Raw genomic sequence first — 26,500 nt, 5'->3', positions numbered from 1 at the left:
TTTTAGAGAAAAATAGAAAAATAAGCTTTCCCTTAATTTATTATTAAGCAATTAGTTTTATAAACAAACTGTTGTTTTCTACAATTTCCTTCGATGTTCGAAAAAACACTTTGTACAAAACTTTTTTTTGCCAAACTTGGCATGTACCACAAACAATATCACAAACCATTGTTGTGTATTTTCTTAAAAAACAAAAGTATAAATTACGGCAATAACGCATTTTATTTATAAACCTTATCTTCTATTTTATGTTCTTGCTCTTGTGAATAAAATGTCTGAAGATCAAACATCAAAATAAATATCAATATTATCAAAAAAAAATTAACTTAAACTAAAAAATTAAGACAGCAAACAAATGTACATCAATGAATTACTCACATTTGATTGCAGTTGTTAGTAACGTTTATGATGTAGACGCACGCGTGGCTCTAAAGAAAACAGTAATATTTTAATTTTGAAATTATTAAAATAATACATAGGGTAAGGTGGTATAAGAGTGCGCATTTTAGACAAAATACCAAATAAAACAATAACAAAAAGAATTTAACTACTTTTTTTATATATAGTTTTTAGTTTATAATCAAAGCAACGAAAAAAACTTAAAACTGGTAACAAAAATGCATTAATTCAAAAGTTATAAACAAAATACCACATTAGGAAATTTGCGCACTCTTATACATCCTATTGTGTAAGAGTGCGCGGCTTAGTTTGTAAGAGTGCGCAGCTGCGCACAGGTGTAAGTTCGCACAAAAGTCGCAAATAAAATTGCCTATCTTTAAATAAACAGAGTATTTTTCAACCCATCACTCCTTGCATGAGGAACAATCAATTTAGTCTTCGATTAATGGTTCCGAGAAAATTTCAATATTTCCTAGTTACTCTCTTCGCTTGTTTTTTGTAAAACTTTTATTTGGTTTCTTTTTGGTTGGAATTGCTATTTCTAGCTGCTGTTTGCTGGTATATGGACAAATGCCAGTTATTTTGAAGCCTTGGAAAGCATTTACTGCTCTTATAACCCGCGCACTCTTATACATCATCATGGTGCGCACTCTTACACGCAAAGACATGTAATCGAAGAATATATATATATTTCACAATGCACTTTATGACCAGTCTTACGTGTTACTCAAATGTTTCTTTTTGTCGACTTTTCAATGTCCCATACTTTGTTTATTGTTATTTTTTGTTGTTAAGCGGAAAATTTAATTTGTTTGGCAAGAAATATTGGAAAAAAAAGTGCTAAAAAACTTAAACTTAACTAGCACCTCTGTTTACAAACACATTTGCATGAAGTTTTGACAGCAGATCAAACTCATTTAGATCTTTCCAAAATAAGTGCATTCAGTCTTATATTCCCTTTCAAATCGTAGAAAATGGCCTTGCGCACTCTTATCAACCGCGCACTCTTATACCATCCTACCCTAACTAGGGGGATGAACTATCTCTCTTTCAGATACTTAGATTATATAAAAGAGCCATAAACATTTTGTATGTCAAAAAATTAAAACACAAGTTGATAACAAAAACTGGCTCACAAACTGTGCATTGTATTGTCACGTATGATTGTTATTTCGATTTATTTTTACGAAACCCATAAGTAACTTTATTGAGAAATTAATTCTTTAATCTTAAAAGTGATGCACAAAAAGTTTCGTGATTGCATGGTTTTTTTTCTGTAGAATGGTCAAATGTTATCACTTTCACCATCTTGCCTTGTAACTTGGAAGGAGGTACAACCTTCAAAGAGGTAGTTTAAAGAAAAAATTGTTTCCTGATTGTTCTTAATCTCGTTTAAAATTATTTTTTTTTTGCAGTATAATAATAATTTATATTTATAATTATAATTGCTCCTGATAATATTAAAATGTAGATAAGGTTAAAAAAAAATCAAATATGCACTTGATTTATTTATTGAGCCACTGTACCTATATGTCTCCTAGAAAAACACTTTTGATTGAAACTATTTTTAGTTCAACTGGCATTTAAGTTTAAAAGTAAAACTTGTTTTGAAATGTTTTTTATTTTAAAAGGCAATAAGGTTATGGCCATTGCACTTTTCTCCGATTTTAAAGTATGAAATTTATTAGTTGTGATAAGAGTGTTTGTTTTTAACTAGTTTTGTTAAATTATATTCTGCGGTATGTATGTATTTAATAATAAAATAGATTTTGTAACATAAATTAAACCTATGCGCATTGAGTGAAAAAGGGAAAGATATATTATAGGTATGCCCATTTTGGTTCAAATCAATAGTCAAAGTTTGAATTGCAGGCAAATAAAGATTGAATTTAAGTTTCGTAATCTAATACATTTTAATAAAGTAGTTAATTTTGAATGTTACTCAATACTCAAGATATACAGAAAATTGATTTTTGTTTTTTTTTGCAAGTGTGAGTGATACACTTTTTTAAAAAAGAAAATGTAATAATCGAGAGTGGTCAAAATTCAGTTTTTCAATGCTGTTTTTTTTTAATTCTGCTTATTATTTTTGTTTCAAAATTGTGCTTTTCAAAAAAAATAATAATCTGCTGATTAAGTTTTTTTTAATCGCATATGAGCTTTTTAACATTTTCCAAACACGTTTTTCATTTTTTGCAGAATTTTGTAAAACAGAATTATGGAAAGCAGAAATTTGAAAAAAAAATTTTGCACGCGGTAAAATGTTGACCCCAACCCGTAATTATCCTTATGATAACAAAATTGGGGGCAGTGCTGCCATTTTGAAATTAAAAAAAACATGATAAAAAACATGATTTCTGTTGAAAAAACATGATTTTTAAAAAAAGCAAAAACTGATAGAAAATGAACATCCATATCGTGACTAGGGGGAATAAAACAAATTATTTCATTTTAGAAAATATAATTTTATGATGCAGAAATCATAGATATTGGCTTCAAAAATTTAGTTTATAGTTTTTCTTTTTTCTGGAAAAATTGCCTTTTGTAGGAAAAAGTAAATTATTTGCTTTTGTAATTTTCCCACTTTTTTTCAAAAGGTGGCCATTGTAGTTATAACTTAAATTAAAAAAATGGCAGGAATAAAACTTGAAAACATAGACACATCAGTTTATAATTTGTACTCATTTACGGCCATATTATTCACTAGTTTAAAAAATACATCTGGATGTAAGGAAATTGAAATGTCAAAAATAAATCCAAATCCATAATACTATATCATACAGAGAAAAAAGTCATTTTTAACTATTTTTAACTATTTTCATAGTTAAAATCGGGATAACTATTTTGGATTTGGATTTATTTTTGACATTTGACAATTTTACATTCAGATGTATTTTTTAAACTAGTGAATAATAGGTATGGCCGTTAGGGTTAGTTTCATATATACATACTTCATGTAGGTATTGAATAGCTTATTAAAAATAACAGTTTACCTAGTGAAGATTTTTGGTTTATAAATTGTTGGATGACAAAGATTTTTCTCTTGGATTGAAAAAAAAACATGATTTTGGGCACAAAAACATTAAAACATGATTTTAGTTCAAAAAACATGAAAATCATGCTAAATCATGATTTCTGGCAGCCCTGATTGGGGGTGGGATTTTTAATGCACTGGACTGACTGGACCTGTGGTCCGTTCTTTTATTGAACAATGTTAACTATTGTTGTTATGTCAAAAAAATCGTTGTATTTGTTTTTGTTACATTTTGTTACAAAATGTTAACTTTGATTTAGGAACGACTAAATGTTACATTTTGTTGATCTGTCAAAAGAAAAATTTTTGAGATTAATTTTATGAATGAATAAACAAGAAAAAATTAATTTGGTACTGAAATAATTCTTTTTAATTGAATTCTAAGCAAATTGAAACAAAAATATGCATTCAATAATTTCAAATATGGAAACAAACAAGAAATTCTCTTCTCACATCATCCCCTCTCTTCCCCATTTAGTTGTGTTTGACAGATTAACATTGAAACTCAAGTCCAGAAGCTGAGTTGGAAAAAGTAACAAAATGTAACTATTTGACACTTCAACACTGGATTTAGGAACGATGTTGTGACGTCACGATGTTACACTTTGTAACTTTTTTCTCATTTAGGAACGATGAAAGTTAACTATTGTTAACAATAGTTAACATCGTCGAATAAAAGAACGCATCACTGGTGTTTTGTCCTAAAATATAGTTAAACTCGAAAATATCCCAAACACAGACAAATTTTAAAGTGCTAAGACAAGAAAGTGAAAAAAGTAACAAAAAACAATTGATTCAATATAAGTTCAAGTGACCTCAACTCCAAAAATTAATAAAGCGTTTCGCCCAGGTACGACAGTGGGCTCATCAGTTAGATCTGTCGTACCCTTACTAAGACGCCTTATTTTGGTCAATGTTTACCGACACTATATAAAACTCACAGCATGAATATACTGTGAATTATAATATTCTAAGGGAATTTGTTTAAATTCAGACACTTAGAAAATGAATGCCCGTGGTCAGGCTTATATAATAACGAAGAAAAAAATAGAATATTATAATTCACAGTATATTCATGCTGTGAGTTTTATATAGTGTCGGTAAACATCGACCAAAATAAGGCGTCTTAGGCTAGGCGCACACATGCGATTTTGATCGCGCGATTATTCAGTCGCAAATTAAATAACAAGAATTTCGATAAACGTAGACACAATTTTCAAATTTTTAATCGCGGGAAGCATGTGTGTTCACAGGCATTGAAATCCTTGTGATCCATTTTTGCGACTGAATAATCGCGCGACTAAAATCGCATGTGTGCGCCTAGCCTTAGTAAGGGTACGACAGATCTAACTGATGAGCCCACTGTCGTACCTGGGCGAAACGCTTTATTAATTTTTGGAGTTGAGGTCAGTGTTGCCATTAAAATATTTTGAAAAATCTGCAGAAACAATGAAAAAAAATCTGCAATGCAGATTTTTTAAAATTTGGGAGACACGATTTGAAAAAAATTGCGAACAGGTGTCAGCAAGACTAATTTTTCTCACTGAAATTGTTAAATTTGTATCAATAGCTTCTTCCCTATAACAATGGAAGTGTTAATAAGTCGTTAAGCTTTATCCTCTATAAAATCAAAATCATACTGAGTTTTGTTACAATTTGAATTTTAAAAAATGAAATCAAGAAGTCAAGAAGGAAAAATATAGAACGTTATGAACAAATTCCAGCTGATTTGAAAACTAAAGTTAAATAACTATACCATTTTACTGGATTTTTTTAAATGAAACCTATTTTTGTTATTGAAACGTTAAGTTTCAGTTGCAGATAAAATCTGCACTGCAGATTTATGGTTCTCAAAAGTCTGGGAATGTGGTGAAAATCTGCAAAATGCAGATAAATCTGCACTATTGGCAACACTGGTTGAGGTAACTTGAACTTATATTGAATTATATTCAATCACTCCACTTAAAATAAAAATAATTTTAATAATTTTTTATTATTTTTGTTATTTTTTTCTTCGTTAAAAAACAATTGAATCTGTTTATAGTCAATATTCATCTCTTTGACTTTTATTGTTGCTCTATAAGTTGAGGAAAAAAAATCGGTTCCAAATCAGGAAAAAAAAGTGCCCTAATTTTTTCAAAGTTTTATTCTTAACCCTTCTTATTTCTTATTTCATTTAGAAATTTTTGTTGTTTTTTTTTTTCAATTTTTCGATATTTCACCATTTGCTCTTAAAGGAAAAAAAAATTGACAGTTTATAGCCTCTTCAAAAAAAAAACCAGTGGCGCCCTCTTTACTTTTATACTTTCATACGGTATCATACGTAGAAAACTATCATACATATTATACATATTATGAATGATCAAACATCCGCCATTAAGCAACACTGGACACAGAATATATTCCCTGCTCTAGTTATAACCAGTACAAACTTCTTATCAAAATAGGGCCAGGAAGGGTTAGAGATAAAAATATGAAAACAAAATAAGGTATTTTTTGATCATTTTTCGGACTTTTTTTTAGGGGCGTTGCACTCAATTTTCGCAAAAGAGTAAAATAAGGACCACCCTTATAAGTCAAATAGGTATTGAATTCGTGTCAATTTTCGAGGTCGTATTCAAAACCAACTTTGTAATAATATGGAGTAATCTAAAAATATTGGTTTTTATAATGGCGTCCGACCGAAGCACATGTCGCTCCAATTCGTGCCACAGAACCGTAAGAGAATATATGATCTAATTAAATAGTAATTTTCCTTATTAAGATATAATATTTATATGTCGTTAGCCTTATACTCAAGAATAATAAATTTATCAAAGGGAAAAATATTTCAAATTTTTTTTTTTTTTTTATTACTTAATTTTAATGACTATATGTAACACACAATAATCCAAAATCACAAGAGCAATGTATTCAAAACTGATGTTGTTTTGCAACTTGAATGATGATATCCCAACCTCTGCGCTTGAACCTAGTAAACATTTTTTTTTTTTCATTAACAGTAACAGAATGACAAACGTTTTCATAAAGGTAAGCAATGATAAGTATAGCTACTTTCCGTAATGGTTTATTGATTCTGGTACTTTTCCATTAATTTGCTCAATAAGGGATTTCAGGTAGATGTACCTTTTTTAATGACGGGTACCGCATATCATTGTGACTTTTAAAATCTATTTCTCAATCATCTATGTATTGTCAAACCTTGAAAACAAAAATTTCAATAGAAACGATAATGATGTGCATTTAAAATTTTGTTTTAAATTTTAATTATATTTTAGTTGTGATACAGTAACGATCTATCTGCAAAGTTGGTACCATTTAGCGATGATTTAAGAAAGCCCTTACTTTGATATGCCTTAACTAATATTAATGATGATTTCTCTTTTAGTAATTGTAGTACAAACTTGATAATGGTCTTTTTTTATTAGGAAAAATGTACTCCTTTGAAAATGTGTTTAAAAATTGTTGATATCAATTTTTGAGGCCAATTTTCTACAAAAAAATGTGTTGTTTTATTATTTGACAAGTTTATTATAAAACCTATACATTTTGTGATACTTGAGAAAACATGCTCCAGGAAAATCTTAAAAAACGTTTTTTTTTTGTTTAAGTAGGCAAGGGTAAGAATCCTTACTTGATTTTTCATGAATAAAGCCATTTTTTTTCTCGAGTGTAAAATCCTTCAATATTTTTAAGGAGATGGGTATAACATAAAAAAAATCATATGTGCAATTCACACGTGGTAGAAGTGAAACCTTAAAAAATCATTTTCCTTGCTAAAAAAAATCGAAAAAATCTACATTTTTTTCATTCCATCACCTTTAAATCCATATTTTTTATATAACAACCTATAATAAATTTTTATCATCTGAAGGCTTATAGTTTCAGATCAAAATATTTATATCGACAACATCTACAAAAAGAGCAAGAATTTTTTGAACCAGTCACTTCTCACCAAAAAAGCATAAAATCAATCTTTTTTCTCTTCTAACACCAATAAACATATTTTTTTAAATGACAACCTATAAATTTTATATCATCTGAAAGCTTATTATTTCACCTTTTATATGACGCTTCAATCATATTTATACCATGCCTACAAAAAAAGTAAGAATTTTTTTAAGCCAACCATGTCAAAATTTCAAACTGAGATTACGGTACTTCCTACTGTAACACTGGTGGCAGGTTATGGGCAACAGATCTCCACAGATGTTTTTAGGTATTTTTCAAGTTTTTCAATTTAAGATTGTGTAACTTGCAGAGCACATTCCGTTATGTGTGATAAATTAAATGAAAGGTAATATAATCAGCATGCGTATTAAAGTTAAATACAATTTGTATGTGCTCTAGATTAAAAGATATAATGTGTCCAGAAAAAGAATATATTTTTAACATTATCTCAGAATTTTGATTATGAAATTAATTGAAATTTTGCACAATTTTATTTTATTTAATTACCTATCTACTGTATAAATTTCATTTATCATTTCATTTATGATTAATTGATTTTTCGTGTCGCTTTTTCGTTTCATCTTGTTTCAAATCACTACGATACTAAAGAAGTTTTCACTTCAAAAATAAATCATTTTTTTTCATAGTTTATCAAACAATTCATGTTGCACCTTATAACTTTAGTAAAGCTCTTTAAGTTTAGACAATCTGAAGCTTTGTCATTGCTTAATTTTTTTTACTATGGGAAAGCTTCTTTCAAAGTGAAAACTTTCTGAGCTTAATCTTATCGCAAAAGTATGAAGAGTTTATTTGTCAGTGCTGTCGTCTGGAGCTGGAGAATACAAAAATTATATAAATTCATGTTGCAATTGAAACAAATACACAAAATAATGAAGGCGACTGGTGTTTTTAACTAAAGGTATATAATCTACTTGAAAAAACATTATGAAAAGAAGAGTATTATTTGTTCCTACAAAGTAAACTTTAGCACCTAATTAATGTACCTACAATAGTAGCTACATTTTCAAGCTTTTTTCATCGATAACTTGTGCAAAACTTTACTGTGTCGTGCCTCTTTCTTAAGCAATTGAAACAAAAGCTTGTTACCTTCTCAAGCAAATAAATAAAAAGTAAATAAATATAAACTACCCTTAGATAAGAAATTTTCGTGTGCACAACAATACACGCACGTGAGTCGAACACACACATTCAACCGTTTTGTTGTCATAAAAACCATAGAACAATGCCGACAATTCGACATTTGAATAGTCTTGTTCACCCTAGAGGCATCTAGTTATCCGCAGAGAGCTATAGTTAGTGGCATCTACTACCCCCTCTGTTTTGGTTTGGTGTGAAACAGGTCCTAAAGACCATATCTATCTACAGTAATTTAAATCACACTGCATATAATCAGTACATCGTTAACTTTGCCTTAGAAAAGGTGTTTAATTTTTTGTAAAGTGATTTTTTTTGGATTTAAAGAAATAAATAGAAATAATGCCTTATGCACAAGAATCTAATGAAAGCCCTGCCGTTGAGCAGATGTGCAAATCAGAAACAATAAAGCTACGTAACAAACATATTGGGTGAGTACAATGAAACCGAAAAATTATATTATTAAATCCTTATGAATCCTTGATATAAGTTTTTTTTTTTTACGGTGAAAATTTTCATACACCGCTGATAATGGCCTTGAACTTTTTGTTTTCTACTCAAGGGTAAACTTTCTTTGTGGCAAGGCTGGGTTTTTTTTTTTGTTGTTGAATTTGAGATGCATCTTTAATATGAATTTAGATGAACTTTATTGTGTAAAGTGTGTGATAAGTGTAGATGTAAAAATTGTTAAGAAAATTTATTTTGATTTTTGTTTCTTCAAATTCACACCAACCAAATAGAAAAATCTAGACCTTATTGCGAAACAAAGTGTTGCCAAAACAACTAAACAAGTTTTAGTTTATCGATGGCGGTAAAATATTGATTAAATTTCGCAAGGTGTCAAAAAAAAAACAAGTCTTTTAGGTAATTTAGGAGATAGTTAAATTTAAATGAATTCATTTTTTTTACAAAATATTCTTACGCATTTTTATGGCACTTAAAAGTAACACAAAGTAAAAGTAAAAGGGCAATTCCATGGTAACTCACGTTACATTCACAAAAATTTCCAACACATAAATAATTTTTTTTTTTTCAATTTTAATGTAAATTGATACTAAATTACTATCCATGAATGGAGCATAACTATTACTTTCATAATTAACTAGACAAATTTTTTTTATTTTTAACATTTGCTTGGGAAAAATAAAAGTTTGATGGTAACTCACGTTACAAAAATCGGACACGAATTTTAAGAGTCCTACAGTATGAAGTTTTTATGTGAAATTAAGAATCATAATTTGTTTTCAATGAAGATTCCATACATACAAAATTACAAGCTTTTAATATGAGTGACAAAACCAAACATTTTTTCAATATTTCGAGGAAAAATTTTAAAATATTTAGGTAACTCACGTTACATTATTTTGGTAACTCATGTTACCTGCGATTTGTGGTTCCAAAAGTAAAGAAAAGATGCATTTTCACTCAAGTTTTTTTTTAATCGAATAGTGTGTAACGAAGCTTGCTTAAATGTTAACTTATTTTAGCACTCACGAAGGGATATTGTCATCGTCACTATTAGACTCATCATATTTTCAGTTTGCTTGTTTTTCCGTCATTTTCATGTGAAATTCTTCCGTTGTTGGCAAGCTTATGCTATAAAAATGCTTTAAGATTATTAAACTCCCTGAATTTTATGTCTATCCATAAGAGAATACAACAAAGAATCTTTTCTTGCAACTTGCATAAAGAGTTGCCGTTTGTAAATAGTAATTTGCTAATAAAAAAAAGTAAAAAAGACTGCATAATTTGTTCAAAATTCGTGTCCACTTTTTCATGGAATTACCCAAAAGTAATTGTCTAGTAATGAAATCATAATCGAATAGTCTGAAAAGATGAATTTGAAAGAAATACATTTTTATATTACTTTTTTTTTGTTTGTAAGTTTTTCAAGGAGGAACGAAAAATGGCTGTGTTTTCGCGAGTCAGAAAAATTTAAAACAGAGTTCAGCAAAAAAAACCTTGCTTAACTTTGTACATCGCTTCACAAAAAACAACGTTTTATTTCGTCACTTGAATAGAAATAGTCTCAAAATTTAGGTTAAAAATGATGAAAAAGCATGTGTAAAATTAATTTAAGCAAAGAAAAGTTAAATTTATATATTATTTGTACTATAATTAGCCCTCTGTCGGCACACGGGTGCGAATTTGGCAGGACAAAAATAAAAAAATTACGATTTTTCAAAAAAGTGGTCTCAAAAAAGTCTCTTTATAAGGGTGAAAATATTTTTTTCGGAATTGTGAATACAATATTCGAATTCCTCGGAATATTCTACATCAATTTCACACTTGATTCTCTATAAAATATTGTGACCGAAAAAAGTTCTAGCGACATGAAAAAGTATAAACCAAATTCGCACCCGTGTGCCTATCACGTCACAAAAAAGAGGTGTGTCTACAGAGGGTTAAAAAGAATATTTGAATGAATATAAAATAATAACGTTAGCTTGATATTAAAGACTGGGCGTAATATTGTAGGTACCTACCAGGTTTTGTAACTTATTTTTTTATTCAAGTTCTTTTGGGGTTATAATTTCATATAGTTTTAATACATTAAAAAATCATAATACAAAATAATTCATGACTTTTGCCTTTTGGTACCATAGTCAATTTCAAATCTGTATTTTAATATTTAGGTTCTTATTATTCTCTATTTAAAAATTAAAATAAAATTCTGAATATCAAAAACTTTGTGAATCTACTTTTTTTTTTGAAATCTTAAATTCTGTGTATTTTTTAAAAATTAAATCCTGTAAATCTACAAGAACTGGAATTCACTCCTTTTTACACTAGCCAAACAATTTATATTGACTTCAAAATTTTGTATTCCAATTTTAGAAACAACATTTTGGCACTTTGAAGAAAATTAAATATTCAACAATTTCCATATTTTAAACATTTTATTAAATATCCGATTTATGTATAAATTATCTTGTTAATTAATTTTTTTTGGAATTTAATTGAAAAATATCTGTTGACAAATCAATTAAAAAAAAACTTTGGCAAGAGAACAGGACATTCTGTATTCATATTTCAGCGATTTTCTGTTATTTTGAAAATTCTTCAATTTTGAAAATTCTTTAAAAACGTTAGAGTTGAAGAATATAATTCAAAACTTTGAAAAGTGCGTGGTACTTTATTTCATAAAATCAAATACATAGGTACTTTTGAATTTACAGAATAGAATTTAGATTAACAGAGTTTTAAAATACATAATTTTGGGGTAGGTACAAATTATGGAAATCAACTTGTAAAAATGAAAACCAAATAAAAATTGATTTGCATTAAAAGCAATTTCATGATCAAGAAAAACAATGACATCAAAAAATTATTTGATCGTTAAATTTAAAAAATCCAGAATAAAATAAAATTTAGTGATCTATAAAACGAAAAATTGTATGTTTTATTCTGCCCTTCAAATTGCTTCTGAGTTATAGCAATAACAGAAATGCAAGTTATAAATAAGTTTCTAAGTCAAACAATAAAAATGTAATCTTTCTCTTTTTTTTGCAATTTTATGTTTTTGTTGAGATTTTTTCTTTCTAAATATGTCAGTTTATTTTGATTATAATTTATATAATCAGTTTTTATTAAAAAATTACCTTCACTTAAAATGTTTTTCTATTTATAATATGCACTTTTTATAACAATTATTAAAATTGATAAACAAATTTTTTTTTTTTTTTTTCTAACATTTCAGCAAAGCATGCCAGTTATTTTATAGAACAGATCCACTTAAGATTATACGTGGCCAAGGTCAATATATGTTTGACGAACAAGGTACTCGTTATTTGGATTGTATCAATAATGTTGCGCATGGTAAGTTGTTTTTTGTTATCTTAAGCTTTAAAAAAATGTGCATGCAAAAGTAATTTAGTTCAAGCAAATAAAGCAATATAATAAATTATTAGGTACAATGACCCATTTTTTTTTTGTATTTTCAAGGTAATAAAAGCAAAAAAAAAAAAAAAATATATATATTTTGATGCGATTAGAAAAGAAAAAATATTTTATAATAAAAAGATTTGCAACATTGTTGCTAAAAATATTTCGGAATACAGATAAGCTTCTAAGATTTATTATTGCGGGATAATAGATATAATATTCACAAGTCATAAATTTTAAGAGGATTTATTTTCCCAGATAATTGGATTGTTAAACATTTGTTTCCCACACACGTCCGAAATTCAGACAGAAACCTTTAATGGGTTTTATGCAAGCTTATAAACCTAAGAGTTTAAAAAAAAATCTAGCCAATGTTCATCTCCCTACTGCAATGTATATTCTACAGCAAATTTTATTAAAATCAGTTGAGAATTGCAGATTATATGCTGCCACAAACAAACAATTTTCGTTCCTGAATCATAATTTTAATGTTATTTTCACAAAATTTTGACTTACGTCAAACTTTTCTGAAAAATAACATTATCGTTACTAATCTGCTCGTCATATAGAACCATATTTTGACATCGTTAATACCTACTTCGATGCACTAAATCTTACCTACGTACATTGCCTTCATTGCAAAAATAGAAAAACAATATATAACTGCACACGTTTCCCTCAATTCTATTAAAAAATAAACCATCGCAATCTCAAATGCAATTATCTCAAGTGTTTTGTCAATAAAAAAAAACAGCAACACGCAATAAAATTGTGCTGCTCTCAATGACACTTTGGGTCATTCAAAATGAAAACGTGATATACACTACGCACTTCACACATCAGTTTCATTATTCTCGATTCGATTTGCAGCGAGTTGAATCAGAATCATTTAAAAAATATTCCTCTCGTGAGCTTCACGTGATAAAGATTACAGAATGAAACAAGTACAACGTCCCTAGCCGAGCCGTGCCCCCAGACCGCAGACAAGAAGACAGCATGATTTATTAAGTGGGCAAACAATTTAATTGATATATACGCATTATCTATAAATAAATAAAAAAAAAAACAATATATTGATAACGCATCGCACAAAGTTTGCCAACTCTATTGACAATATGTTGTGTACTTAAGTAATCTGTTTTTATTACAATAAGGTACTTGTTTAATGAGAACAAATTCAAGTACTTTATTGTTATTGAAGTAGATAACAGAGTAATTGTAACAAATCCACATGTTAGACATGACTTCCCACCACGTGAACACGCCTTGTTCGTAGAGCATCACCCGGTGGCGATCAGCTTGACAAAAGCTTTTATTTGTTTGTGCAATATTTGCTACAGTTTTAGTTTTCTATTTTCTTATCATTACTTCTCAAATTGTTGATGTAAATAGAATGTACTTAGTTAGTCAGGAGCGGATTTGGTAGCAAAGCAAAATTGGTATCAGAATCTGGGGCGGTTAACTTTTGAGACTTTGATTTCATTTCAAAATTTATGGAAAGAGTAAGCTATTGGTTACATGTAGAATTTGATAGGAAACAAAGTTAATGTTTAAAAAAAACCAAAGTTGAGACCTCTTAAACTTTGAACTTATTAAAATTTTTAACTTATTAATAAAAGTTCATTCAAATTTCCATTCACAATTCCAGTAAATTACCAATTCATTTATTTCCACATTTGAAACTATACTCGTAATATAGCCAACTTACAAAAAAAAAAAAAAAAAAAAAAACTGGGCCCAAGACAACGAATTTAGCAAATCCGTCCCTGTACTCTGTGATACCATTAGATTGTGTACCCACTTTTGTTTCGTTTTTTGTTGTTTTTTTTTTTTTTTAGAGATGTAACAGTAAGGAAATTTTTCGCTAAATTAAATAACAACAGCAACATGCTGAGAGGTGAAGGTTGAATTACTTTCGGAAAGCGCGGAATGCAAGCAAATAAAACTAACTGCGACTTATGTAGGTAGTTTCTTTTCATTTAAATTATTTCAGATAATTTTTTTTTTTTACAACACAACAGGTGGCAATTTTATAGTTACACAATTTGTTTATATCAACAAAATTTTGTTGATATACATAACTGAAGATGATGATACTTGTAACAAAAGCTAAAGGGATTGAAACTGTAGAAGATTTTTTACTTAAATAGATTGTTCAATTTCATTTAATTTTCTTCTAATCTCAAAGGCTCAATGATTGAAAAAAATAAATTAGGTAATAAACACTAGACACTAGCGAGAAAAACGTTTGGCGGATTTCTTCAAAGGTTTCTATCGTCATGAACAAACAAATCTACTTTTTTATTGTTCATATTTTAATTTTTCGAAGACAATATTCATTTTTAAGGCACCCAAAAAGATCAGCTGCTTGCATGAAATATGTGGACTTCAGAGTTTGTATTAAAAGTAAAAAAAAAAAACTATCAATTTAACGTGTACACTGAGGGAAATAACGCAACGTTAAACGTAATATGTTCAATAGGGTGGGTCAAAAAAATCGAATTCGTATTTTCGATTTTGTACTCCGAAAAATCGATTGCTAGACACCTCTAGAATATACACACCAAATATGAGCTCTTTTTATTAAGAGGAAGGTCCTCCGCTTCGCAATTTTCTATTTTTACATCAAGCTTCTACTAAAAAAGAAACATTTTTTTTTATTAATTGACTTTTTAGCAAATTTTTTTTACATATTCTTGTAGAAAATTGAACGACCAACCGAGCTTAAATTTTTTTAGAAGTTTGGCCGGAAATGAGAAAGAGTTTTAGCGATAATCGCATCTATCGATACCAACTCGACATAGTTTTGGATAAAATTTCTTTAGTTTATGGAAACTTATAGCAAAGTCCGAGATTGTTATTTGGTTTTTTTTTTTTGTAAAGGACGGAAATTCAAACTTAGTTTGTGTGGAATATGATAACTTAAACCATTTGAATGGCAGAATTTTGTAAACCGAATACACGCAAGATTTTCTTTTAATGATATTTTCTAAAATAAAGAAATTGTACGACTGGGTCGCACGAGCTTGCTCTTAGAGTTAGAGACTTTTTATATAGAAATATGGAAAAAAAAATAAAATTCGTTTTTTTTTTTTTATAAAATAAAATCTGAAATCAAATTGCCCTCCAATTATTTTTTTGGAAATTTGTTTGTTGGCTTATATTTAAGTTGTATAAATGCTTCCTCACAAAAAGTTTCGTTGAAATCGAATGAGCAATTTCGGAGATAATCGGATTTGAAAAAACGGTTCTTTGGCAGGTACCGTTAATAATGATTTTCCAAAAAAAATTTTTCATAAGAAGATAGACCTTAGCTTAAAACTAGCGTTTGAATTTTTTTAAACAAAATCGTTGGAGCCGTTTTTGAGATATTTCAATTTTACTAAAATCGGTATATGATAAGTACCGTTATTTGTTGTCCAAAAAAATTAATTCCAAAAACCCCTCTGGAGAATCGCCAAATAACGCTACATACCAAGTTTGACATTAATCGGTCCATCCGTTTAGGCTGTAGCTCCTTATACAGACAGACAGACAGACGGACTTCCGGGACCGACTTTTTTGGCATTCTCTACCATCGTAATGTCATGGAAAAATGTTGTCTCAACTTTTTTTGTTGTTGTACGAATGCATTACTTTATATCTAGTACATCGCAAGTAAAAAATGGTGAACTGCCAAAATTCTTCCTATTCTATAACATTAGCATATTTTTTCTAATCTTTCAAGCTTGTGAACTCTAGTTAAGTTGACTTGAAATTTGAATATCTTAATATGTAGAAAAGTTATACATATTACTGATCAGAATGAGTGTTTCTTTCAAAACAATTAAAACCTTAGTCCAGTAAATAAAGGAGTTTTACCCTACAAAAGGTCCGGTAGTTCTAAATTTTTGATATGTTGTTAGGTATGGTTAGTAGATAGAAAAACCAAATTTCCACAACCACGCCCCCTCCGCCCCCTTCAGCATCACCGAAAAACCATAGAAATCTGGCACTTTTTTCACTTTTATGCCCATAACTTTCTTCTGGTGCATTTTATTGAAAAAAAGTTGTTGGTAGACTTGTAGAAAACATAATTTCCTACGAAAATGACCTTGGTAGTATTTTTATACATCCAAAAACAACGAAGTTATGAAGCTTCCAAAAACATGTAAAATTTCGGATTTTGCAATATTTTCAGTTTCTTGTCACTTAACAGTGCTATAACTCTTTAACAATTGACTTTTACGCAAAAGTCTTCATAATCAATCTTATAGACAATTTAATTACCTAAAATAAAATGTAACCCACTTTGATTTTGTGAATCAAATAACCGAGTTAGGGCTAAAATAGTAAAAAAGTATTTTTGATAGTTTTAGAAAATTTTTTAATTATCCATTAAATGAAGGATTTGAATCCCACAAAAAGTCGGGTGGTTCTTATTCTATATTTAATCAGGTTCTAATGGTAGATTGAAAAAAAAATTCATAGCCACGCCCCCTCCGCCCCCTTAACCATACCCCAAAAACCAATTCTGCATTTTTTCAGTTTTATGCCCATAGCTTCCTTCTGGTCATTTAAATGTGAAAAATTAATGTGCAAAATTGTAGAACACAAAATTTTCTACAACTTGCACATCCAATATCCACCAAACTAAGAATTTTCAAAAAAAAGTTACAATTTCCGTTTTTCTTTATTTTCAGTTTCTTACCTGTTTACAGCGCTATAACTTCCCAATTTTTAATTTTTAGCCAAAAATCCTTTTGTAGGGAATTCATTTGCATAACTTTATTATTTTGATAAGAACCAGGTAATAGTAAGTGTTTTTATTTAATAAAAGTCGTATTTCTTAATAACCTAGTTTAATATCTCATGCGCTTATAAAGCGGTGGGCTATGAGTGGACGAAGGTAAAAGAATTGCGTTATGAGGGGAAGGGGTAGCAGGTGGGGAAATATAGAAGTAATAGGTGGAGTTGAAGATGGTGAATTATGAGAAAAGTTGGCTTCGTTGAATTTTTCTTCAAATTGATCGATGATATCTGATCTTCTTCGTCGACATCTTCATAAAAAATTCAAGTGGACGATTTTGACAGGATTGTCCACAGCAAAAATTACAGAATGTGGAACATTTAAGTCCCTCTTTCCTGCATCTGCCAGCTCCCATGCATCTAGGCACATAGGTATTTGCATGACACAGCTTTCATCAATTTTTGGGGAGCAGGATCTTGCACAGTTTTAATGGGTTGCAATACGTGGCATCCTCTCGTCCAGCCCCATTTCAGAGGTTTTTCTCAATACCCATCCACGCCATGATCTGGTGATAAGTCCGGAGGAAATGAAAGTGTGCTGGATCTGTTGTACGCGGTAGTTTGCACAAATTAAGTTAGTTGAACTGCTCATAAATTTGAAATATCGAAGAGAGCTTAGAGATATGACTACTGTCCTCTCCATATAAAGCCAACAAGATATGTTCTTCCGCCTCCGATACTTTCTGATCTCTGGCATTTGGGTCCTTAGCTTCTCTGCAGCTTCAAGAGCAGAGGGGTTTTTGAAACATTTTGCAAAATTTGTTTTTTTCCGAAAACAAAGATGTTTGAGGTGGTGTCACATTCACTTATGGCATGAATGAGACGTTCTCCATAGAATTGAATGTGAAAAATGGAGAATTCATCAGATAAATTGATCCTCCCAGGTTTTCGAAGGTACATACACGTTCTCTGCCCTAGGTATAGTAAGTCGATGTCTTCCTCAAAAATCTTTGAAACTCTATGGTACCTGCTTTAGATACTAATTCTGGCGCAACTGGAAGAAAGCATCCTTACGTTCGAGTTGAATCAGGGGTGGTTGTGGTTGCATGATAGTAGAAACTTAAAGTAGCTGCGCCTCGTGGTGATTTGATGAAAAGCCAAGGGATGTAATCATATAAATGAGAAGCTCAGGACCTTCCTATACATATACACTTATTCTTGTTTGAAGGGGGAAAGGAAGGATCGGGGACGAGCAGCAGCTTTAACAGCATGGGATAAGGCCAAACATTTCCTTTTCCATTTATCCAAAGGGCCACTCTTATTCTTCAGTATTACAGTTTCAAAAAATAGAGGATGGGTAAGGGTACTCATCTGTATTGTAAACTTTAGACCGAATGACTTCCAAAACTGTGCCTGCGGCTGCTTTGACTACTCTCAACCTTTTAACCTTCTCCATACTTCTTAGGCAAACAGGATTTGACTGTTTTATTATCCATTTTATAATCACCCGTATTGTGATTTACAACTGTCAATCGATTGTTGATAAATACTGTAATTTTGGGTTTTTAAACCAAAATTATAGGAAAACTGGTCAACTGGAATTTTGTAATTAGATTTCTTTATAACGACTAGGACCATTCTCTGCTTTCAAAACTTTTTTTAATTAAGTAATAAGATATTAAAATTAAATTTGTATCAACTTCCGATTGATAGTTGTATATTAGGGTGGTCCTTATTTTACTCTTTTTCGAAAATTGAGTGCGACGCCCCCTAGATTGGTTCCAAATCAGGAAAAAAAATACCCTATTTTTTTTTAAATTTTTATCTCTGACCCTTCCTGGCCCTATTTTGATAAGAAGTTACTATAGCAAGGGCGATATTCTGTGTCCAGTGTTGGGTAAATGGCGGATTTTTGATATAAACTTCTTAATTAAATATGGTCAGGAAGGGTTAGGAATACAAATTTGAAAAAATTAGGGCTTTTTTTTCCTGATTTGGAACCACTCTAGGGGACGTCCCCAATTTTTTGTTCCTAAGGACCACCCTGTTGTATATAGCAATAAAGCTGAACCTCCTTCAATCGTACTTGTCAACTCATCAACTCATATATGAAACTTCATAAAACTGAAAAAAATGCAGAATTGGTTTTTGGAGTATGGTTAAGGGGGCGGAGGGGGCGTGGCTATGAATTTTTTTTTCAATCTACCATTAGAACCTGATTAAATATAGAATAAGAACCACCCGACTTTTTGTGGGATTCAAATCCTTCATTTAATGGATAATTAAAAAATTTTCTAAAACTATCAAAAATACTTTTTTACTATTTTAGCCCTAACTCGGTTATTTGATTCACAAAATCAAAGTGGGTTACATTTTATTTTAGGTAATTAAATTGTCTATAAGATTGATTATGAAGACTTTTGCGTAAAAGTCAATTGTTAAAGAGTTATAGCACTGTTAAGTGACAAGAAACTGAAAATATTGCAAAATCCGAAATTTTACATGTTTTTGGAAGCTTCATAACTTCGTTGTTTTTGGATGTATAAAAATACTACCAAGGTCATTTTCATAGGAAATTATGTTTTCTACAAGTCTACCAACAACTTTTTTTCAGTAAAATGCACCAGAAGAAAGTTATGGGCATAAAAGTGAAAAAAGTGCCAGATTTCTATGGTTTTTCGGTGATGCTGAAGGGGGCGGAGGGGGCGTGGTTGTGGAAATTTGGTTTTTCTATCTACTAACCATACCTAACAACATATCAAAAATTTAGAACTACCGGACCTTTTGTAGGGTAACCCCCTTTTTTTTAGCTTCATTTATTGGACTACCTTTTTAATTGATAAATCTAATCTTTTCACGAAAATTAACTTAATTATCGAATGTGAGAAATTTGAGACTCATTTATATTTTGTTTCTTGATGAGATTGCAAAGTTGATAAGTGGAGTTAAATTATCCTTATTGAATAGTTTGTGGATCATAGTCCAACAAATAGTGCTCTGTCCATCGAAATTACCTACTTGATTATTAATTCTGATAAATATGTAATTAAAGGAGGAAAAGGGATTTTTTTTTTGAAAACAGCAAATAAAAATGACTCGGCTAAATTATTGTTTATACAATTTCCAAACTTTCCTTAAAATTAAAGAAGTAACTATTTATAATAGTGCAATGAAAATAAATAATCGAGGTGTTTCTTTTATAGTTCAAAATCCACTTTGGTTTTGTTTAGATACGTCAACAACTACTGTCGCCATGATTAATCTCACCGATAAATCCATAAACAAACCACAAGAAAAAAATCAGCTTTACCATTCCATAATATGATAACGCTCCAAGGTAAACAATTTTAAAGCTTCGCAATTCAATTTGATTATGTAGGTACTTCAATATTATATTTCCAGATAGAACGCGATCTGACTTTGCAGCAAATTTTTCCACAATTTGTTTTAGGAATTGTTTTGTGTTGATAACACTTTTAATGATCCTGATAATAATATATTTTTTAATTCGAAAGCAAAGAGTCAAATACACAATGGTTGGAAATGATAGTGTTTCTCAAATCTCGTGTGTTGCGCATGTGATGATCACATGTGGATTCAACGCGAGTTAAATACTAGAAATGTCTAGTATTGAGAATGATAAGCTTATAATATTGTTTGAATACTTTTTTTTTGTTAGGCTCCTGACCTAAAATAAAATATAAATTATACGACTAAATTGTTAATGTACAAAAAGTATTTGCAAAAATAAGACTCAAGGCTGTCTGGGTGCCTAAAAATAGCTAGAAAAGTGGATTAATTTATATAGCGAAAAATATAAAAAAAAGGCGTTTTCTCACGTACGCATGTTAGAATTTTGCTGTTAGATGCTTTTAGAAGCTGTAAATCATGATTATGATAAACAAAACTAAGCTGCAAACATTCTTGGTTATCTTTCGGTTATTTATTATTGTGTAGAATCCCTGGGTGTTATATGACGCATATGATGACTATCCATTTATCATCCCTAAGAAATTCACTAGGATTAAGATTAAGATTAGGGTGAGAGGTGGGAATAATTCGCCTTATCACTGCGGCCTCTGATGGGCCTATTGTGATGTCCTCTTTCTAGAGTTCACGTAGAAATCCTGAGTTTAGAAAACTTAGTATGTTTTTGGGTGAACTAGCGGCAATGTTTTCCGCTTCGAGATAATACCCTCCGAGGTGACGTCGACGTGTATTAATTAAGCAATTACAGTGACACAATATGTGTTCTGCTGTTTCTTCGTCTTCGTTACACATTCTGCAGGTATCGTCTTGTGTAATGCCCATGGTCTTGAGATGTTTTTTTACTGAGCAGTGTCCAGTAAGGAAGCCTGTGGTTATGCGAATCTGACTCCTGGTGAGTGTGAGGAGTTGTTTCGTTCTGGCGTGGGAGATGTTTGGTATAAATTTTTTGGCTTGTCTGTTACCTTCCGTATGCGTCCAGTAATGATTAGCCATATCTCTTAGCCATTTATTGATGTAATGTTTTGCAGTGCTTGTTGGTATGCCACAGAATGGTCTTGGCATCATGAATGTAGATGCGGAACCTTTTCTGGCTAGTGTGTCTGCTATTTCATTCCCAACGTGACCGCTGTGACCAGGTATCCAAATGAGTTGAACTCTGTTTGTACTGGCAAGCTGGTGTAGAAGTTGTATACAGTCCCATACCAGCTTTGAGGTGACTTCACTGCTCCTAAGAGCTTGGAGTGCGGCCTTGCTGTCAGAGAGAATATAAATTTTTTTGTTTATTACAGCTCTGTTTAAGTTTTCTCTGAGGCAGAGTTCAATTGCGAATATCTCTGCTTGGAATACGGAATTGAAGCTGTCCATGCTCTGGTGCAGATAAGTTTTGGTGTTCATTCCGAATACTCCGGCCCCAACACCTTCATTTGTTTTGGAGCCATCTGTGTACCATACATGAGACTCGCTATTGAAGATGGGTCTGTTCTGTTCCCATTCACGTCGTGAGGGGAATGTGACCTTATAGTTTTGGGTGAAGTTATATCTTGGGAGACAATTGTCTACTAGAGATATTTTAAGTAATTCTTCCCTATTTAATTCAGTGAGAATATCAGAGTGGATTATCTTGGAATTAGAGTTATCTTCTGCGATGAGCCTGTAGCCGTTGACCATGGCTTCTTTCTTTAGTAGGAGATGGAGTGGTGGTAGATCTGTGATAACTTCTAACGCTGCTGTGGGGGCTGTTCTCATTGCTCCTGTAATATTTATACAAGCTAGTCTTTGTAGTTTATTGAGCTTGGCTTGTACTGTTTTTTGTTTTGTTTTATGCCACCAGACCGGTGCAGCGTATGTAATAATTGGTCTGGCAATGGCTGTATAGAGCCAGCGAGAGATTTTGGGGTTGGCACCCCAGTTTTTACCAGTTAGACATTTGCTGGTCCATAAGGCAGTCCTTGGACTTGGACACTAGGACTTGATCTTGAAAATTAAATTTTCGTCTTTGAAGGCTGAGATTTGAAGATTTTTTTATTGTAGCTATAGATAATGGAATCTCTTAAAAATGTAGTCTGATTGGTCTCCTTAAGAAGGAGAATTTCCTCAAACTTAAAAGTTTTAGGTACATTAATCAATTTCACTTTAAATTTAATAGTCCTAGCTGAAATTTATCTATTTCCATTAAGGTTTACCAGTTTCGTCAAAAATTAACCAATCTTGTCGGAAATTTACCAATTTCCGCGGAAGTTTTTTTTTCCGTTAAGGTTGGTGAAACATACCAATTTTCTTAAAGTTCTAGCAGTTTCAAACAAAGATACGCATTTTAGCTGATATTTACAAATTTCCGCGAAAATTTACCAGCTTTGGGTGTTTTTTATAAGTTTCCGCTGATATTTAGGAGGTTCTACCGAAATTTTACCAATGTTCGTGGACATTTGCGATTTTACTAAAATTTACCAAATTCTTCGGAGATTCGTTTCAGCTAAAAATTTCTAGCAATTTCCTCATTGAATTCCCTGTTTTGGTAGAAATTTAGATTTGCCCAAAAATTTACCAAATTCGGAATTTTTGCTTGTGTTTCCAAATTCGACTGGAAACTTAGCAGTTTCTGCTATTAGTAACCGATTTCCGTTGATACTTAGAATGTTTCAACTGAGATATATTTTACCAGTTTCTGTTTAGATTTATTCATTATTTTTTTTAGATTTACCAGTTTCAGCTAGAATTTACTAGTTTCCGCAAACATTAAGCAGTTTCAGCTGAAATGTATTGATTTCAGTGGAATTTTAACCAAACTCCACAAAGGTTTTTCTGAACTGTATTTCGGAGCAGATTCCTTAGTTTTCGGTCTAGATTAACAAGTCCCACATGAGGTTAACTAACTCCGTTTAAAATCTATTAGTTTCAGCTAAAATTTAGAAATTTATGCAGAAGTTAACCGTTTCGGCTTAGGTTTATAGGTTCCAATCGGGTCATCCAATTTTGACTAGAATTTACCAATTTCCACAGACGTAGCAGTTTCCGCTATTATTATGATTTCCGTTAACACTTACCAGTTTCAGATAGTTTAGATATTTTTTCCTTTATTTTAGTTAGTTTTAGACGAAGTTTAATAGTTCCAGTTGAAATTAGTCAATTTTTTGCCAAAATCTACTAATTTTCGCCAAGATTTGGGAGTTTTGGTTGAATTTTACCAATTTCCGCATACATTTTTCAGTATCGTCTAAAAAACATTATTTATTACCGATATTTTTACAGGTAAAATTTACCAATTTCATCTATAAAATCGCCACTTTCCATGAAGCCTTAAAAGTTTTCGTTTAGATTAAGTTGTTGCGGCTGAATTTTAGCGGTTTCCGCTTAGTTTTTTTTTTGTCTTTTTCCAAATTTACTTTTTCCACTCGAGATTTCGATTTAAATCAATCAGTTTCAGCTAATGTTCACAATCATCGGCAGAGATCAGCAATTTTGACTGAAATTTACAAAATGCCGCTGATATTTAATAGTTTTTGATTTTGAACTTGGCTCTCAGAGTTTTTTCTTTGTACATAAAAATATCAGCTTAGCTACAAAAATTATATGAAAATCCATTCTATTATTGTCATCATTTTTAAACTTTTCTAACTCGTTTATTCTCTCTTTTCAGTTGGTCATTGTCATCCCAAAGTTGTTAAGGCTGGAAGCTCTCAAATGGCAACACTTTCAACTAACAATCGTTTCTTACACGATGAAATAGTTCAGTGTGCTAAAAATTTGACCAACAAGTTGCCATCAGAGTTATCGGTTTGTTTCTTTGTGAACTCTGGCTCTGAAGCAAATGATTTGGCTTTGAGATTGGCCAGAAATCATACCAAGAGGAAGGATATTATTACTTTAGACCAGTAAGTTTGAAAAAGCTCAAAACTTTCTATAAACCTTTTTAACATTTGTTTTTGTCATCACAGTGCTTATCATGGTCATCTTCAATCGGTAATGGAGATCTCTCCCTACAAATTCAATCAACCAGGTGGCGATAAGAAGCCTGACTTTGTTCATGTAGCTGCTTGTCCAGACATTTATGGAGGAAAATACCGCGATAAAGATCATCCAAATGAGGATATGGCTTCGGTTTATGCTAAAGACATCGATACAATTCTTGAAGGCTTGAGAGCACAGGGTAAAGGTGTTGCAGGATTCATTGCTGAAAGCTTACAAAGCTGTGGTGGTCAAATTATCCCTCCTGATGGTTACTTCCAAAAGGTCTTTAACGCTGTTAGAGCCGCAGGAGGAGTCTGCATTTTGGACGAAGTTCAAGTTGGTTTCGGACGTGTTGGTTCCCATTATTGGGCTTTTGAGATGCAAAATGTTGTCCCTGACATTGTAACAGTAGCCAAGCCAATGGGTAATGGACATCCAGTTGGAGCTGTTGTGACAACTCAAGAAATTGCTGATTCATTTGCTGCCACAGGAGTAGCTTATTTCAATACTTATGGAGGCAATCCGGTATCATGTGCCATTGCTAATGCTGTTATGGATGTTATTGATGAAGAACATTTAAAAGAAAATGCTTTGAAAGTTGGCGAGTATATTCTCAAGAAATGTGAATCGCTCACCTATGAATATGATTGTGTTGGTGATGTTCGTGGAACTGGACTTTTTGTTGGCATTGAGCTGGTTAAAAGTAAGGCAAGTCGTGAAGCAGCTACTGAAGCAGCTCATTGGGTTGTAAATCGCATGAAGAATGTTCATAAGATTTTGGTCAGTTCGGATGGTCCTCGTGACAATGTTATCAAGCTAAAGCCTCCAATGGTGTTTAATATTGAAAATGCTGATGAATTTTTAGTTGGCTTCAAGGAATGTTTGTCAGAATTGGAGAAAGATCGAAGACCTGTTACAAATGGAAATGTTTCAAGTTGTAGTATGCCGACAAATGTTTTACACGAGAAACGGGAACATTTAATTAAGTCAGTTTAAGCAAATTTATAAATAGCCTTTATAAGGCCTAGTTTTAGGAAATATAGGTAGTCTTAGTTCTAGTATCTAGAATTTTAGTATAGGTACCATTATTATGGTAGGAAATTATTATATCGAAAAGTTTTGGAAAAAAAAAAAATAAATAAAAAATAATAAATGATCATATTTTTTTAGATTCATTATATATTTTAAGTTCTATACTTTTTTTTTTTTAAATATAAGCATTTAAATTTATAAACAATAAATATATAACATTGTTAATTTTGTGGTTTAATTTATTTAAAAAGATCATTATATCCAAAAACAATTTATAGCAGAATATGAATGATTTTGAAACTCGAACTTACATTGTTCCCTTTTTTAACATATTGTGATATCAATACTTAAGGCAATATTACAGAAGAAAATATTAGGGTTATTCATGAAACGGGGTAATACGCTCCCAATGATTCCTTCTAAAGTTCTTAGAAAAATAATCACGCGGACCGTAATAATTTTGCAAAAATCAATAAAAAATTGTTCCATTCTGAAACAAACGAATCTACGAGTTTATTTTTCTATATTGGTACATTGTATTACTCCAATACAAAAAAGACTTTCCCAATTTTGTTAAAAAAATATGGGTAAAAATCCTACATACCAGTGGCGTAACTAGCCCTTTGGGGGCCCTGTATCCACATTTTCTTGGAGGCCCCCTTCATCTTCTAGACTTGGATACAGCCTTAAGCCTTAACAACATTGCAATGTATTGCTTCGAAAAGTGAAAATTTGCAAACGCATTTTTGTATAGTTTTCCGGACTGTTTTGCACAAAATTTGAAGTAACCCAGACCGAAATGCAATGCTGAAACCTCGCTTTTCAGCTGGATTAGTTTTCTACAAAATCGGGAATGTACCTAAGCGATTCATTTCGGTC

The 26,500-nt window shown here is 31.1% G+C and overlaps 1 protein-coding gene across 1 annotated transcript; it reads left to right on the top strand.

Moving 5' to 3' along the window:
- Window positions 1-8,627: 8,627 nt before the first annotated feature.
- LOC129911092 (alanine--glyoxylate aminotransferase 2-like) lies at window positions 8,628-25,846 on the top strand. Its single transcript, XM_055988763.1, has 4 exons — window positions 8,628-8,970; window positions 12,240-12,358; window positions 24,279-24,513; window positions 24,577-25,846. The coding sequence occupies exons 1-4, from the start codon at window positions 8,882-8,884 to the stop codon at window positions 25,583-25,585; spliced, it is 1,452 nt and encodes a 483-aa protein (XP_055844738.1). The 5' UTR covers window positions 8,628-8,881; the 3' UTR covers window positions 25,586-25,846.
- The last annotated feature ends 654 nt before the right edge of the window (window positions 25,847-26,500 follow it).

Source organism: Episyrphus balteatus, chromosome 2 (assembly GCF_945859705.1).
Source record: "Episyrphus balteatus chromosome 2, idEpiBalt1.1, whole genome shotgun sequence".
In the NCBI taxonomy this organism is placed as follows: domain Eukaryota; kingdom Metazoa; phylum Arthropoda; class Insecta; order Diptera; family Syrphidae; genus Episyrphus; species Episyrphus balteatus.
Note: the sequence above shows the minus strand (reverse complement) of the source record. Positions and strands in the feature narration are given on the sequence as shown.